This window comes from Phocoena phocoena, chromosome 3, assembly GCF_963924675.1.
Source record: "Phocoena phocoena chromosome 3, mPhoPho1.1, whole genome shotgun sequence".
NCBI lineage: Eukaryota > Metazoa > Chordata > Mammalia > Artiodactyla > Phocoenidae > Phocoena > Phocoena phocoena.
In genome coordinates this window covers 148,146,766-148,164,594 of record NC_089221.1, presented here as the reverse complement: position 1 = coordinate 148,164,594, position 17,829 = coordinate 148,146,766, and the positions used below count along the sequence as shown (strand labels likewise).

The 17,829-nt window shown below is 44.4% G+C and overlaps 1 protein-coding gene across 1 annotated transcript; it reads right to left on the bottom strand.

Annotated features, from left to right (window-relative positions):
- Nucleotides 1–4,427: 4,427 nt before the first annotated feature.
- Nucleotides 4,428–16,775, bottom strand: SMIM23 (small integral membrane protein 23). The gene is made up of 6 exons (XM_065873740.1): nt 16,719–16,775; nt 16,388–16,522; nt 8,720–8,782; nt 5,125–5,176; nt 4,858–4,925; nt 4,428–4,640 (listed from the first exon to the last, which is right to left on the bottom strand). The coding sequence occupies exons 1-6, from the start codon at nt 16,773–16,775 to the stop codon at nt 4,428–4,430; spliced, it is 588 nt and encodes a 195-aa protein (XP_065729812.1).
- Between the last annotated feature and the right edge of the window lie 1,054 nt (nt 16,776–17,829).

Genomic DNA, 17,829 nt, shown 5'->3' with positions numbered 1-17,829 from the left:
TTCCGCTCTTTTATTTATTATTCTCTGAAATTGCCTTGTCCTGACTTTTCTACTTGTTTCTTTCATTTGTTTTCACCATTAGCCTATAAACGTCTCATTCATCGGTGGCTGGCACATGCGTGGTCCAATCGATACTTCTTTCTTTTTTAAAAAATTTTTATTGGAGTATGGTTGATTTACAATGTTGTGTTAGTTTCAGGTGCACAGCAAAGTGAAGCAGTTATACATGTACATATATCCATTCTTTTGTAGATTCTTTTCCCATACAGGTTATTACAAAATATTGAGTATTGTTCCCTGTGCTATACAGTAGGTCCTTGTTGGTTATCTATTTTATATATAGTAGTATGTACATGTTAATCCCAAACTCCTAATTTACCCCTCCTCCCATTTCACCTTGGGTAACCATAAGTTTGTTTTCTATGTCTGTGGGTATATTTCTGTTTTGTGAATAAGTTTGTATCATTTTTTTTAAGATTCTGCATATAACCGATATCATGATATTTGTCTTTGTCTAACTTACTTCACTTAGTATGGTAATCTCTAGGTCCATCCATGTTGCTGCAAATGGCATTATTTCATTCTTTTTTATGGCTGAGTATTATTCTACTGTCTATATATATATATATATATATATATATGTATACACACACACACACACACACACATACACTACATTTTCTTTATCCATTCATCTGTTGAGGGACATTTAGGTTGCTTCCATATCTCGGCTATTGTAAATAGTGTTGCTATGAACATTGGGGTATATGTATCTTTTCGAATTATGGTTTTCTCTGGATATATGCCTAGGGGTGGGATTATTGGATCATATGCTAACTCTATTCTTAGTTTTTTAAGGAATCTCCCTACTGTTCTCCATCGTGGCTGCACCAATTTACATTCCCACTAACAGTGCAAGAGGGTTCCCTTTTCTCCACACCCTCTCCAGCCTTTATTATTTGTAGACTTTTTGACGATGGCCATTCTGACCAGTGTGAGGTGGTACCTCACTGTAGTTTTGATTTGCATTTCCCTAATAATTAGTGATGTTGAGAATTTTCTCATGTGACTGTTGGCCATCTGTGTGTCTTCTTTGGAGAAATGTAGAGTTGCCTTCTTAAGCAAAAGCCTTTTTCTCTTCTCAAGGGAAATCCACTCTGTAGATATGAAAGTGGGCCCCTTAATAGGTTTACTGGGCAACATTTTGCTAAAATCATTCAAATTATAAGACTTCAAAGTTATAGAAGGTAGTCATACTCTTATTTTGAAGTGTGTCATTTGGATTTTTCACACCCAGGAAGTGAAGGCAGAGAGTTAAATCTTCTCTGTTTGGGCTGCCCCATGCATCTATGTGGTTCCGGTGGTCAAGCCCCTCCCACCTCATTCTCAGCAATTGTGTTCAGCCTTTGAATGTTTGTCTCACGTAATTCTGCTTTGCTGATATAGACTCTTGGGGCTCCAGGTACAAGGGTTGCTGTCACTCTCTCTGCCACGTTTTGACCCCATTGGGAAATGTAAATCAGGTCATCACATGTGGTCCAAAGCCTCTTGTCAGGAAGGGGCCCAGGCTGTTTCTTGTATGAGCAGCTCTGTCCTGGAGCACCTGATCCTCCCCAAGCTCACTCAATCCAAAGGCTGCCTGGCACAGAGCCTGGCTCAGCACCAGAAACTCCAGTGAATGAGATGGGCCAATTGTATCCCATCCACTCCCCCTAGAGTTTGACCTGGGAACTACGGGCAGAATCATATAGTCAATAGAAGTTAGAAGGTCGTGAGGAAGAGAGAGGCCTGTGAGACTAGGACTTAATCAGAGTTACGAGGATTCAGAAGCAGAAGCATGGAGCTCAAGCAGGGATACACAGAGTGGAGGGCAAGGAAGCCACTCGAAGCAGACGAGATGGAGCCGTCGCACAAAGGGAAGCAGGGACCCGGAGAAAGGCAAGGTAAAGGTGGAACACTGGAGAGAACCCAGATTCTTGCAGTGAGGGCTCCTGGAGTGCCTTGGTGGATACCTTCGGTTCATAAAGACCTTCCTGTTCCAGTCTCCACCATCCCATGTCGTGATATGCTCTCAATTCCTGTGAGATCCCGGTTCCCTTGTTGGGCCTCATGGCCTGAGCCACCCTGAAGGGCTCGCTGTTCTTTATGGGCTCACAAGGCAGGAAACCAACAGAAACCACCGTCAGTGGGTCCCTATTAGGCACTTTTTGTGTGTGTGTTGGGGGAAGATGGGTGGCATCCAAGAGCTTTCAGGGGACTAACTCCTCAAAGGCTCTGGTAATGTCCACGGGGGTGGTCCTATTCCCTAAGGATCTAGGCTCTGCTTTCTTTTTTTTCATGTATCCCCCAAATTACATATATAAACATCTAAACTGTCTTTTACATATAACAAAATATATAAGTACATATAATATATATAAGTATTATGTAAGCACATACATATATATTACAGATACAGTAGAATAACAACTTGGTTTAAAGTCTAAAGTGTGTCTTAGGCTTAATTATGCATTGTATATTGTCATATTTATGCCTGAGAACCCTTTAAAGTACCCATAGAACATACATGATATACATGATTTTGGATTTATAACTACAACTTGTATGGTAATAGTAAACATGAACACCAGGAAATATCAATCAACCTCTTCCTGTAGAACTCTTGCTGAAATAACTGCAAATGAGAAAAAACAGATTCTGGTTCCCACCCCCAGGCAAACTGTAACCATAACTTGCAAAGACTTTTTCCAACCCAAATGACAATTGATTCATTCCTTCTGGCAAATGGATTGCTGTGACGTTCCCTCTAAGTCAGATATCCTCTGAGATTATTTTAACTGGAACCCTCATGACTTTTCAAAGATTGGAGGTGGTCCTAATAATTGGCAGATATATAACAATTCCATTAAAATAAAAAACAAAGAAGTCATAAGAAGGGGAAATAAATAATCTAAAGAAGTGAGGCCAATATAATTCCTGTAACGGACAGCTGAACTCTGAGTTTCCTGGAAGTCAAGGGAAAAAGGGAAAATCCTAGACAAGCATTCTCATTGCTTAATAAAAATAATCAAAAGAGAGAGGTTTTCTCTTGGCACTATTTTTAAAAAATTAGGGAATTCCCTGGTGGTTCAGTGGTTAGGACTCTGTGCTTCCACTGCAGGGGGCACAGCTTCGATCCCTGGTTAGGGAACTAAGATCCCACAAGGTGTGCCGTGCAGCATGGCCAAAAAGAAAAAAAATTAAAAGTCACTCATAATTTCATCATAGTGATATTGTTATTTTTCTTGTATACACTAGTCCAGTCCTTGTCTGCAAGCAAAATAATAGGTAATTTTATTTAAAAAAATATTTGAATAGGCAAAACATTCACATAGTTTGAAAATAGGGAAGTGTGAAAAGTAAACAATGGAAAGTTTCCCTCCCGTCCTTGTCATAAATTTGCCCCAGTTCAGCTCCCTTCAAGCTCCCCCTGTTTTGTATCCATCTAGAGTTTTTATGCGTATTCAATCACAACTTCGTCATCAACAGTAAAATATGGACTCATTTCTTTCATTTAACAACATACCTTTCAGGCTTTTCCATATCAGTAGGAAAGCCTCCTCTTCTTTCTCTTTCACAGATACAGGGTATCTCATTGTTTGGATGTACTTACCAGTGCCCTACTGATGTCATTTTCATTTGGATTGTTCCTTTTTTTTTTTTTTTTGCTATTAGAAGCAAAGTGTGTAACTTCACAATGTGCATACATTGATACATATGACAAATCGCTGAAGTTGATTTGCTGGGTCAAGGGATAAATGCATTTGTGAATTTGATAGCTCTCACCAAATTGCCCTCCAGAAGGGTTCTGGAAACTTACGCTTCTACCAGCAGTGTCAGAAGGTTGAGTTGCCACATACTATCTGTATACTCTAGACCCAGCATCCTCCTGCTGACTTCCAAGGAGGAAGGAAAAAGGAATGTGAAAAAGGAAGAACTGTCTATCAGGTACCTGCTATATGCCAGACATACACGATATATACACGTTTGATCCTCAGTGTAACCCTGTGAGGCAAAGTTTGTTTCCCTGATTCTTATTAATGAGATATCTTGTTGTAGAGAGGTTGAGGAATTTTGCACAGTGACTCAAGTCAAGTGGAAGAGAGGGGTCCTGACCCTGTGGCTGGCTCTGAGGCTGGTGTTGGTTCCTGTGCACCAGAGTCCTGCTACAAGTGATGGTATCTCAGCAGAGCCTGGTGTCTTCCTGACCTGAGTTCAGCTTTCATGGACCAGCAGTGGTGACAACTAGAGTTCTCAGTGTCTCAACTACTTTATTTTCTTGGCTGCCTTAAACTTCAAGTGTCACAGCTCAGCCCTACTTAGAGGAGCCCCTGGGAATCTTTGCCCCCTTCCACTTGGCCTCCTGCCCAGGTCCCAGCTCTGGCCCCTCACAAGTGATTTTTGAGGGTGGCACCGGGCTCCTCTGGGTACCCGTCTCCCAGGAGGGCATCCAGCCACTCCTCTAGGTCTCGCACCAGCTGTTCCAGGTCTCGCACCTCTTTCTCTAGCTTCTCCACGAAAACATGCAAGTTCTCCTTCCACCAGGTCCTGATGACCTTGATTGGCTCTTCTGAGGGGTCACTGGTCTGGTATTCAAACACCTGAAAGGCAGACACTCACATTGCATCTTGAGCCTTTTCATGTAGACCCTCCCTTGCCACTGGTTTCTAAAAGTTCCCCAAGCCTTTGCAATGCTTTCCTTCTGCCCATCCCCACCTTCTCCACCCGGCCGAGACCCATCAATGACACCTCTGGGAAGCCTTCTCAGATTTCCTCAGCCAAGCTTGACGTCCCTCAGTACCTTCTTGAATATGTTACCTGGGAAGTCATAGGATTCTGGACGTAGTGACATTCTCTGATTCTTTCTGACACCTCCCAACTTCTTCCTGAAACAGGCACAAACACCACCTCTTAATAAGGGAAAGGAGAGTGAGTTGGAATAAACTCGGTTGGTCATCCCAATGGGATGAAGAGGATGGGAGAAGGCAAGCTGTGGAGGCCCCCTTGGCATGCAGCCATCTCCAGAATAGGCTCCTGACTCTGTGTGGACATGGCTCCTTCCTCCTCAGATTCCAGAATGCTCACCTGATATTCCTGTGCCCACATATAGCACCAAGATCAGCAACGCCAACAGTGTCTGGGGGCAAGAAGAGGAGGAGGGAGGAGATGAATTTCTGGAGGGTATACGTGCATCCCTGCTTCCCTCACAGAGGGCTAGGCGTGGGGCTGCTATAAGGTCACGGTTAGAGCTGAACTTTTTTCTGATTATCTGAGTCACGTGTACTTACTACAAAACCCGCAAATATTGCAGAATTAGATAACATGGCAACTTACTGACATTTCATTGGTGTTTTCCCTTTCTCCCTGCTGAGAAGGAAGGCCCACCTCTATTCTCATCCTTGCCTCACTTTTGCATGTTTTCTTTGAAATGATCTTTAAAAGGAGTTGACTTTATTGAGGTATAATTCACATGCAGTAAAATGCACATTTTACATGGACAGTTTGATGAGTTTTGACAAATGTCTGTGCTTGTGGACGACCACTCCAATCTAGATGTAGACCATTTCCATCATCCTAGAAAGTTCCTGTACGTGCTTTTGCGGCCAACCCCCTCTTTACCCCTGCCCCTGCCATAGGGAACCGCTCATCTGCTCTCTGTCACTGTGGAGCCGTTTTGCCTATTCTGTAACTTCACATCAATGAAACCATATATTATATACTGTTTTGTTGAGCTATTCTTACTCCGCATAATGCTTCTGAGATGTCTCCATGTTCGAGGTTATTGATGAGTAATATTATATTGTATGAATATAGAATAGATATGTGTGTGTGTGTGTGTGTGTGTGTGTGTGTCTGTATGTATATGTGTGCTCTCAAATGGATGCCTGGGATCTTAAGGGGTTTCATGGTTCTAGCTGGATCAGAATTCCATCCACCTCCAGCACTGCTGGACTTCCAGTATCTCTGCTCTAAACCCCATAGCAGCTGCTGTCTGGTAAGCCGTGGGTAATCTAAATCCTTTGCATGCAGCCCACAGCCAAGAAGTCATGGAGATCCCCCGCCTGGGCTTTCGGGGTCCTCTCGACACACAGCTCTTCTTCCTCTCCAATGCCTTGTCCTACGGAGTCCAGCTGCTTCAGTTGCACAGACTGCAGCTCAGCAGGACTGCTGGGCTCTGTCCGCCCTCTAACTCTTGGTGCAGCCGTCGTTGGGAAAGAGATGAGGCAATCACCAGTTTTCTTTTCTCAGGGATTGCACTTTTGTGCTGTCTGCTGCCCTCACCAGAAAATAGTTGCTTCATTTATTTTGTCAATTTCATGGCCGCTTACAATGAATGGGAGGGCTAGTTTAGCCCCAGTTACTGTGTTAAGGCTGCAATTGGAAGTCTACCCCTTGGGGTTTGGGTGCAGGAATGAAACGGCTGCCTGAAGACAACATTGCTCCCTGGAACTTGGGTCAGTCCGAGACCATTTAGGAGATTCTGATGGGTGTGCCAGGATCAGAAGGGGAGAAAACTGAGAGCCTTTTGGAGAGGTGGGAGAAGATAGAGGGGGAATCTGAGTCTGGGAGGGGCCCACTTCCCTCTCCTGGGTGGCCCTCGTGGTGTGGCTGGGAGGTCTTAGCACAGGGAACTCAGAGACAACTGCTTTCAACAGACAATGTGAGTTGGGACCGTGATGGTGTCAGGGGCAAACAAAAGTGGAGAGAGGATTAAGGTGGACACAGTAGTGACCGACATTGACTTTCCCCCCAGCTCGCTGGATGTGGGCTGAGCTAGATTTAATCTGACTTGAAATAATACATTTCTTACGTACCTGTCTTTGTGAAGCAAGATTTAGACTGGCTACCACAAACAAAGAAGATAAGAGATTTGCATAATTTGTCTCTTCCCTGGATAGCTTTTCAAAAATATATACTAGCAACTATATTATTATTAACTGTAAGAAAAAGTAAAAACTAATTACGTAGCAGCAACGTGACTGAGTCTGTTACACACACTAGGAGTGAAAAAAGCCAGTCATGAAGGGACACACTGTTTGATTCCATTCCCATGAAATTCAGGGACGTACAAAACTCGTCTGTGATGATAGAACTCAGAATCGTGGTTATGGAGTGTGAGCTGGGAGGGGCCTTGGAGGAAACTTGGACATGCTCTATAGCTTGATCTGGGTAGCAACTGCCTCGGTGTGGACACCCAAGGTGAAATCATTGTACACTTCAGGTTAGGGCACTTTTTAGATTTCTTAACAGTATTCCCTGAGACTCTCTTTATCTAAGACACATAGAACTGACTCATTCTTTATAACGGCTGATGAACATTCTGTGGTCTGAAAGCTCTTCTATTTCTTTAACCACTCCTCTGTCAATGTGCTTTACAGGATGGTGTCTTCACCAGAATACTTGCTGCTATATTTTTTGTGTGTGTGTGCAGGGTGGAGACAAAGGCAGGGAACAGCGACTAAAATTGAGTTTTAGTCCTTCTTTTGTGCTGTTGTGGGGCCTGAGCCAGATCATTTCTTCGCTCTGAGCCTCAGTTTCTTCACCTGTAAAGTGGATTTTGATATATGCTGAAAGGTCTTTCAAAAAGGCAAGGTGGGGACTCTGTCATCAAATTGATTTGGGAAATGCTGTGGTAAACAAAGTTATGTGGATTTCCTTGCTGCAGGACTTGTCAGAGCCTTCGTTATGTGAACGAGCTGTGTAAATCTCCAAGAAGGGAACGAGGGTATCAGCATTCCCCAAACCACAGAACCTTTTAAATGACTTTTCTAAAAGGAGCATTCCTGGGCTTTGAGATTCGTGGGACACTTTTTTAGCAAAAGCTGCAGCATAATGGGAGCCCCGCAAAGTCCAGCATAAAGGAAGCGTTGGAATGTGTATTAAATGTATGAGCGAACAAATCTTTCGAAAACAGATATAGGTCAGTCATGTATCGCTCTGCTTAAAACCCTTCAATGGCTTCTTACTAATCTCAGAATAAAATCCCACCCCTTTCCACAGTGTGCAAGGCCCAGATGACCTTCCCAGCCTCCTTTTACATCCTTCCCTCAGTTCTCCACCTGGGAGGCGGTGGAGTGCAGGGTCACCTTGCTAAGGGTTCTGGAGTCAGATGGCCCTGGCTTCAAATCCCAGTCTGTCCCTGCTGTCTGGCCTTTTGCCTTTCCAACCTCAGCTTACCCATTTGCTAATAATTGCTTCTCGGGAATGTCATGAAAGAGAGAGGGGTAGAAGCACCAGGCTGTGCACATTAAGTGCTAACATTTTCCATTTTGACAAAGTCCTATGTTAGGTTTGAATTTCAGCCCTAAGAACAAAAGCTCCACGACCTCTCCAATTCAGGTGTATTATCCTATTTATTTCGGTTCGTTCATTCATTCATTCATTCAGCACCTGTTATGTACCAACCACTATTCTAGGCACTAGGAATACAGCAGGAAGCTAAATAAAAATCCCAGCCCTCCTGGAGCATAGCTTCTGCTGGCAGTGTGGAGAATTAAATAAGAGTGTCAGGAATGACTTCTAGAGGAAGCTCCTGAGCCCTGCTGTGTTCCACCAGGTTGGGCTCTAGGGAGAGTCGGGCTGAAAGCCCGTTCCTGACTTTGAGGGCCTTACAGTCTTCCTGGAGTGTCAAATGGAGTCCAGATGGGAGGAAAGCCATGTACACCTGGTCTGGCCTCACCTGTTTCTTGTCCTCAGTGTGACCTCCCCTTTTCTCAGCTGCCACTCGCCCCCTGCTGTGCACCTGTTGGATCACCATGATCTCAGGTCAGGCTGCCTGGGTGGAACAGCGTACCCTCACCTCCCCGGCCTCTGGTCACCAAGCATCTCTCAAGCCATGAATTCTGATGTCACAGAAGGTGGGGACAGTCAGGCCCCCACTCTGCACCATCCTGGTGTTTAGCCCCAACTTGTTTTTCATATAAATGTAAAAAACAAAGACCAGAAAGAAATACACCGAAAGATTTTATTTCAGGATGGTGATTTTTCTGATCCTTTTTCTTCTCTTTTCAATTTTTTTAATAAGATGCAAGTCTTTAAATAAAAAAACAATAAAATATTTTTAACTGAATTTATTGAGATAATTGTAGATTCACATGCAATTGTAAGAAATGGTATAGGAGATCCTGGGTACCCTTTACTCAGTTTCCACTGATGGTAACATAGGCTCTTGCCATGGATACAATCTATCAATCTTATGAAAATCTCCCCAGTTCCACTTGTATTCATTTGTGCGTATATTTAATTCTAAATAATTCTGTCACATGGCTAGATTTGGGTATCCACCACTACAGTCATGATGCAGAAGAATTCCCAAACCACAGGGTTCTGTGTTGCGTTTGATCCGCGCCCCCTCCCTTCCACGCCCCCCCACCACTGTCTCTAATTCCTAGCAACCACTGATCTGTTGTCTATTTCTAAAATTTTATCTTTTCAAAAATGTCGTATCAATGGAATCAAATAGTCTGTGACCTTTGGAGGCTGGCTTTTTGGTACTTAGCGTAATCCCCTGGAAATTCACCCCGATTATCCTGCATCGGTAGTTTGTCCCTCTCTTCTTGTGTGTAGTATTTCATGGCAGGGATGTGCCACTGTTTACCAGCCACCCACTGAAAGACATCTGGGCTGTTTCCAGGTTTTGACTTTTATGAGTAAAGCTAACATGGGCTTTCTTGTATAGGCATACCTTGTGTTATTGCACTTCGTAGATACTGCATTTTTTTACAAATTGAAGTTTTGTGGTAACCCTGCATGGAGCAGCAGCATTTGCTCATTTCACGTCTTCGTGCCACATTTTGGTAATTCTTGCCATATTTCAAATGTTTTCACCATTATTATGTTTGTTATGGCGATCTGTGATCGGTGACCTTTGATATTACTACCGCAACTCCCTGAAGGCTCAGATGATGGTTAGCATTTTTAACAGCAAAGTATTTTTAATTAGAGTATGCACATCATCTTAGACACAATGCTGTTGCACATTTCATAGACTACAGTATAGTGTAAACATAACTTTTATGTGTGCCGAGAAAGCAAAAAAACTGTGTGACTCGCTTTTTTATGATATTCACTTTATTGTGGTGGTCTGGAACCAATATCTCCGAGGTATGCCAATACAGGTTTCTGTGTGAACCTAAGTTTTTATTTCTCTGGGATGTGTAAGAGGACAATTGCTCGATTATGTGGTAATTGCAAGATCATTTTATAAGACACTGTCAAACTATTTCCTAGAGTGGCTGTACCATTTTACATTCTCATCAGCAATATAGGAACAATACAGTCTCTCCTCATACTCCCTAGCATTGGTGTTTTCATTATTTATTTTAGACATTTTAGTAGGTATATAGTGATAGCTCGTTGTGGTTTGGATTTGCATTTTTTTTAAGGTTTCCCTTTTTTTTTTTTTAAGATGTTGAGGGTAGGAGTTTATTAATTAATTAATTTATTTTTGCTGTGTTGGGTCTTCGTTTCTGTGCGAGGGCTTTCTCTAGTTGTGGCAAGCGGGGGCCACTCTTCATCGCGGTGCGCGGGCCTCTCACTATCGCGGCCTCTCTTGCTGCGGAGCACAGGCTCCGGACGCGCAGGCTCAGTAGTTGTGGTTCACCGGCCTAGTTGCTCCGCGGCATGTGGGATCCTCCCAGACCAGGGCTTGAACCCGTGTCCCCTGAATTAGCAGGCAGATTCTCAACCACTGCGCCACCAGGGAAGCCCGGATTTGCATTTTTTGGATATCTAATTATGTTGAACATCTTCTCATGTGCTTTTTTGCCATCTGTATCTCCTCCTCAGTGAAACGTCTGTTCACATCTTCTGCTCATTTTCTAATTGGAATGGTTTTTTTACAGTTAAGTGTTGAGAGTTCTTTGTATATTTCAGATACTAGACGGATATATGGTTTGTAAATATTTTCTCCCAGTCTGTAGCTTATCTCTTCATCTGCTTCACGTGGACTTTTGCAGAGAAAAAGGTTTTAATTTTGCTGATGTTCAACTTATCAATTTTTTTCTTTTGTGAGTCATGGGTTTTGGCGTCAAATCTAAGAACTCTTCACTAGCCCTAGAAGCAGGAGATTTTCTCCTATTTTTAAAAAGTTTTATAGTTTTATGCTTCACCTTCCAGTCCATGATATGTTTGGAGTTAATTTTTGTAAAAGGTGTCAAGTTTGGATCAAGGTTCATTTTTTTGCCTGTGGATGTCCATTTGCTCCAGCACCATTTGTTGAAAATGGTTTCATTTCTCCTTTGAATTTCTTCTGCATCTTTGTCAAAAATAAGCTGAACATATTTGAGTGGGGCTATTTCTGGCTCTCTACTCTGTTTCATTGATCTATGTATTGATCCCCACCAACACCAACTGTCCTGATTATAACTATACAGTAAGCCTTAATATTGAGTAGAGTGATTTCTCCCACTTCGTTCTTTGTCAAGATTATTTTCAGCACTTCTAGGGCCTAAGCCTTTCCATATAAACTTTAGAATAAGATGTCTATGTCTACAAAAACAAAACGATACAAAACCTTGCTAGCTGGAATTTTGACAGGAATTGCATTAAACCTACAGATCCCTTGGGGGAGAACTGTCATCTTTATTATGTTGTGTCTTCCAATCCATGAATGTGGTATGCCTTACCATTGATTTAGGTTTTCTCTGATCAGCATTTTGTAGTTTTCAGCATACAGATCCTATACATGTTTTAAGTGTATATTTAACTGTTTCATTTCCTTCGCACTCCCCTCATATTTTAAAAGCCTCCACCTACCAAAGAAATTTCGTGTGTTAAGAAATCATTAATTTTCAACATTTTGGTGATCTAAGTTTCCCGAAGTGACACATACAAAGTTCCTGATTAGCACCCAGATAACTTTTATTAATTGAGCACCTACTGTATGCTAGGCATTTCACTACTTTATTTATTACATCTTCTCCAGGCTATAATTCTGTAGATAGTTGGGGATTAAGTCTGTTTTACTAGCCATTGTATCTCTAAATCCCATTATGCAGCCTGTTACATACTAAATGTTCAGTAAAAATATTTGCTGAATGGATGAATAATGAGCAACTTCAAAATGTGGGTTCTGAGAGGCCCTGAACTATGTCTGGTGAATACATTTTTGTATTTATAGTACTTGGATCAGAAAATATTTGTTGAATGAGGAAAGCAGGTGGTATGATTTTAATTTTACCAATGAAGAAGCTGAGGCCCAGGGTAGCCGAGGAAGGATATTCGCCACAGTAGTTATCAGCTCTGTTCCAGACCCCTGTTAAGTGCGTTCCATACATTATCTCATCTAATCCTCATAACTGCCCTGCAAGATCGGGGCTGTCTGTCTGTCTGGACATTACTCTCCTTATTCAAGATGGTACACTCTGCTAGGGGTCTGAGTGCAGGTCTGTTTAACTCCAAAGCCTTTTAGTTTACCCCAAGGGGTTAATGTAATTTCAGCCAAAAGCAAAGAAAATTGCCATTCTCATTATCATTTGTGGCTTTCTTGTGGGTGAGTAGATGTGTCCTCATTAAGCTTTTTGAAATATCAAAAGTAGCTATATTCCCTCTTTCCTCTTCAACTTCATGATGACCCCAGTTTGGCACCCAGGAATGTCAAACAATCTCCATCCCTTCTTCTTCCCCTTTCTCCTGCATATCCTTATTATTATTATCATCCACAGCTAAGATACATCAAGAAACTACTGAGCACAGGGCTCTATGCAAAGTCCTTTATATGTATTGACTCACTGTATTATTATTTCAACTCTGGATGGCAAATTATATTATTATCTCCATTTTACAGATGAGGAGACTGAGGCTCACAATGGTTAAGTCACTTTCCTAAAGTTACAGAGAAGCAGGGCTGAGATCTGAACTCCGTGGGTCTGATTCCAGCACCCAGGGTCTTGACTGCCATGAGATACTGCCCCTTCCATGGGAAAACTCAAGACCAGAAAAAGAAAGGGATCTCCCCAAGCCATTCGGAAAAAAGAGACCAGATCTCAAGTCTCTTGCTCCCACCCGGGGACTCTTCACAAGGCCATCTGCGTCATCTCCATGGTCTTGCACATGGGCAGCTACTGGCTTCTTGGGTTTTACCTCCAGGACACGTTTCAAATGTGAAATGCAGATACTCCAGGACTGCCCATTAAACTAATTGTGGCATATCGAAAGTAATGAATTACAGCCATGGAAAGAGAAGACAACCGGAAACATTTTCCTAGAAACCCAATGAATTCTTCCAGGAAACTGCTCTGAAGAGCATTGATGAGTTGGGGAGCTTCTGTGATTAGTTCTGAGGGCCAGTTCCTGGGGCAGGAAACTGAGGGAAGCCAAGCATCCCTGCCCGGCCCTCAGAGCGCCTGCCCAGAAGCCGGTGTGGGCTGCGGGCTGGGGCAGGGTAGGTGCTAGGAGCTGGGGCTCTGGGCGGGGTGCCTCCCAACCTCCCCGGCCAGCCAGCACTCCACTACCCAGTACAGGAAGAGGGAGGGGATGAGAAAGGAGGGAGGGACCGCGGACTAGGGAATTAGGCTTCCTGAGTGAACGTGGGAGTGAATGGGGGAGTGGGGGGATGAATGGAAAATGTGTGGGTGAAAAAAGAGTTCCAGGCAAATCACTAATGGAAAAATTATACCGTTTGCAGGGAGCAGTCTGCCCATACCTACCAGGCGGAGACCAAGCAGTGCTCTGTGCTTGAGTTCTGTCTCCCAAACACATGTGGGTTCGAATCCTTGTGTCACGGTGTTTCTGAGTCTCAGTTATCTGAAAAATGAGACCAGTGATAACGTATGCCTTGTGGGGATACTGGGAGGGCCAGCTGGGATGATCTAACTGGATAGGGTCTGGTTCAAAGTAGGAACCCAGTTAGCCCCCCTCCCTCTCCCCTTCCCTCTCTCCCTCCCTCTCTCTCTCCTTTCCCCCCTCCTTTTTCTTCCTTGCTTCTCCAGTCTTTATAGACTGGCTGCTCCAGTGCCAACTCAATGCAAAAGTCTCGCCCAGTAAATTTAAGACGGCAAAGACTTTCTATGAAAAATCTGTCCAGAAAACTGATACACGTGGTCTAATAGGCAAGCCTGGATAAGAATGGGTGGGGCCTAATGGGGTATGGAGAAAGGAGGCTGGGATGGCTCCGTAAAGGAGGCAGTTTTGGCTAGCTGGAGGGGAGAAGAAAGGGAATCTGGGGAGACTGAGCATCCTGGGCAAAGACCTCCCAACCTGGGTCTTACACTGGAACCCAGTCCTAACCTGGGTCTGACTTGCATGGGTAACAAGGATTACAAACTCAAATGCATAGAGGTACTGAACAATTAATAAAATGAGAGGAGTGGGCTGGGTGTACAACAAAAAGGCCTGGTGGGGACTGTGGCAAATTATAACACGCATGTCTGGAAAGGCCAGCCAATTGTTGCCGTGAGAGTGTAAGATCCGGTGTCATAAGGTCTTCTGACTTCTTTCAAGAGAAGCTAGAAATTCAGTCTTTTATGTGAAATCTCCTGACTCGTAAATGTTGGTAACAAATTCAACTTTAGGAAAAAAACAAAAAACGCACTGTATGGGTGAAATGCAGCCCACTGGTTTATGAACTCTGATTTATTGTGTGTCTGCTGTGGGATGGGCGCTGTGCTGGGCTCCAACGTGGCTTGTCCCTAATTTTCATAACAGCCTGGCCGTGTGGGGCTTCTTACCGACGATGGCAGGCAACAGAGGTCCTTATCGTTCGCTAGATTTAGAAAAAGTAAGTTTTGGAGGGAGGTCCAAAGGGAGCTCCTGGAAAAATAGATGGAGAGGCTGGAGATCCAGAGAGAGGAACCACAGGCCAGGGCGTGTCACAGGAACATTCTGAACCCAGAACTGTATGAGGGCAAATGTTGGATCCCAAAGACATGAAAGAATTCCAAATTCTCTTGGTGTCTGCATTAGCTACCTATGTCTTCTATAACAAATTGCTACAAACTAAGGGACTTAAAACAACAGAAGTTAACTTTCACACAGTTCTGGAGACCAGAAGTCCAAAGTCAGTATCTCTGGGCTGAAACCAAGGCATCAGGCTGACTACATGCCCTCTGGAGGCTCTAGAGGAGAATCCCTTCCTTGTCTCTTCCAACTTCTGGTGGCCGCCAGCATTCCTTGGCTTGTGGCCCCATCACTCCAGTCTCTGCCTCCATGGTCACATTGCTTCCTCTTCTGTGTGTGTGAAATCTTCCTCTCATAAGGATACATGGATTGCATTGGGGCCCACCCAGATAACTGAGGTTCAAAATCCTGAATTTAATGACACCTGTAAAGTCCTTTTCTGCAATATAAAGTAACAGTCACAGATTCCAGGAATTAGGACATAGATATCTTTGGGGGACTTGTTCCAGCCCACCACAGTATCTGGGACATTCCCGGAAGATTCAGAGCTCTGGACGGGGGCAATGGCTAGACTGAGCCTTGTCACAGGCCTGGCCCCTGGCCACCCCCGAGGTAGGGAGGAGAATCTGGGCTTCTGTTGCTTCTGCAGAGTGGGAAGACAGGGCTGTGTCTGGCCCCCACTCCTCCCAAGCCTCACATCTGGGGGATTCCTTCGAGGAAAAGAGGGATTTGGGACGCAGAGCAAACCATTGCCTGCTGTCCCCATCTCCCATCTGCTCCAAGATGGAGACCCAGCTCAGATCGACTGGGACGTGTCTGAGTTACCAGCACCCTGAGGACACGGACCATCTCCCTGTCATCCTCTGCGGCATCCCCAGAACTTAGCACAATGCCTGGCACTTAGTAGGAGCTCAGTATTTGTTGACAGCTTGCTACCTCCAAAGTCTGTGTCTCTCCCTGCCGCTGTTACTGCAGCAAGTGGTACCTGGGATGCCAGACGAATGAGGGGACAAATGTATACATTTGCACACAGCTTTGGCATATGCTTGCCTGCTGGGGACGCGGGCCACACCAAAAATACCCTTCTGCATACCCCATTAACCAGAGGGCTAGAAGAACTGTGAATAGTGGACCAAAAATGAAAAAAAAAAAGCGGGATTAATTTATGAGGCGTTCTGCTGCCTGGATGGCTCATTGCATACCCGTTTTGGCAACATAGCCCTGTAATGTGCTTCTAGACTTACTGTACTTTGACATCCAGGGGTTCTTTTGTAATATGCCAAATATTCCGCTGTTATTGTTCTAGGCACCTCCTGTTGGTCATTGGGCTAATTTATTTCAGTCGGAATTTTAGGACCAGACACAACTCTTATTACTCACTGCTTCGAAGAGGGAATAAAAGAGCAATTGATATTTGGAAAAATGAAAAATATGTCCAGAAGACTTTGGGCGCTGAGGCCAAGAAGTGAAAAAAGGGGGAAAGCTGGAGGGAAAACTAAGGCGGGCTCACCTCGTAATGCACTCTGTCGTGGCCTGTCTCGGAGACGTGCAGTGTAGATAATGTCTGCAGACAAATGGATCGAGGACAGGGCTCTGAGAATTCCTCAGACACCTGGGTCCTTATGCACATGACTTCAGCTGCCACCTGCAGGAGCAGGGCTGGGAAAGAGCGTAGTGTGGAGGACACACCTCAGTTAGTTGTGTGTTAAATGGGGACTTGGGTGGAAGGGTGAGGGAGAAATCCCAGGGTGGTTGTGGAATTCCCAAGGCCACGGGCTCCCGAGTCCATGCAAAGTTGACCTAGGAATAGAATTCTGAGATGTGATAGCCCAGCCACTCACCTGATGCTGGATGTGAGAAGGGCCCTGCTGACGGGTGTAGCGATGATCAAGAGGCATCCCCCCGAACTCCCATAAGCGGTCTTGCTGGGGCCGGAAGGGTGAATATCTCCTTTGCCATGGGAGACGCCAGTGTGTGTCAGGGTAAAATCTGTGACTTTGCTCTTCCTGGAAGTCCTCCCAGTTGAACCTGGGTTTTCGGCAGACAGAGGGGCTTCTGCAGATGCAGGAAAGAGGGGGATGGGTTTGGCTCTGCTCCGGCCAAAAAAAGCTGCATAGAATGATGACATATGTGAACGTGAAGGGGTGTCTGTGCTCAGCTTTGGATTCCCTTAAAGAAGCTGTGATGGAATAGTGGTTAGGGTCCCGGGCTGTAGAGCCAAGGGGTCCTGAGAACAGATGTCACCCTTGTCATTCATTCACTGGGAGACCTTGGACTACACACTCTACCTTGTAGGCTGCAGTGTCCTCTTGATCCGTGGTGATAAGAATTGCTCCCTTTTGTTGCACATCTACTGTCAGCTGTTGAATTAAGCGCTTTGCATCTGTTCTCATGGATCCTCGCAGCAACCCTGTAGAAACATACTATCTCTGTTTTACAGATTGGTAAACTGAGGTTGAGGGAGATCAAGGGCCTCACCCAAGATCATACAAATAGGATATGAATTAAGGCCTATTCACCTCCAGAGCCCAAGTTCTTAACATCTACTGTCTTACAGGAAGATTTGGGTCTTAAAGAGAAGCACTTATAGCAAAAAGCATACGTTGTCCAGTAAGAAGAATCACAGGATCTCGAAAAGTCCAGTGCAGTCTCCTTTCCTTGCGGCAATGGGAAAGACCACTGTGTCTTCATCTGAGCATAAGTTGGAATTGTTACAGGAACATATGGGACTAAAAGATCCTTTTCAACAGTAGAGTTACCCTCAGAGGGGCAGTCCCTGGTGCTGAGTTGGGAGGGCAGCACTGTTTGGATACATTCCGGAGGTTTCTTCCCTTCTCTGACTGTTCATATTTGAATTTGAGTAAGGTCGATGGCCAAGGGCCCGTGGAGGCAAAGACCCTGTACAGATGCTGCAAATACATGGCACTCCTGGCATGCAGTGTCTGTCAAACG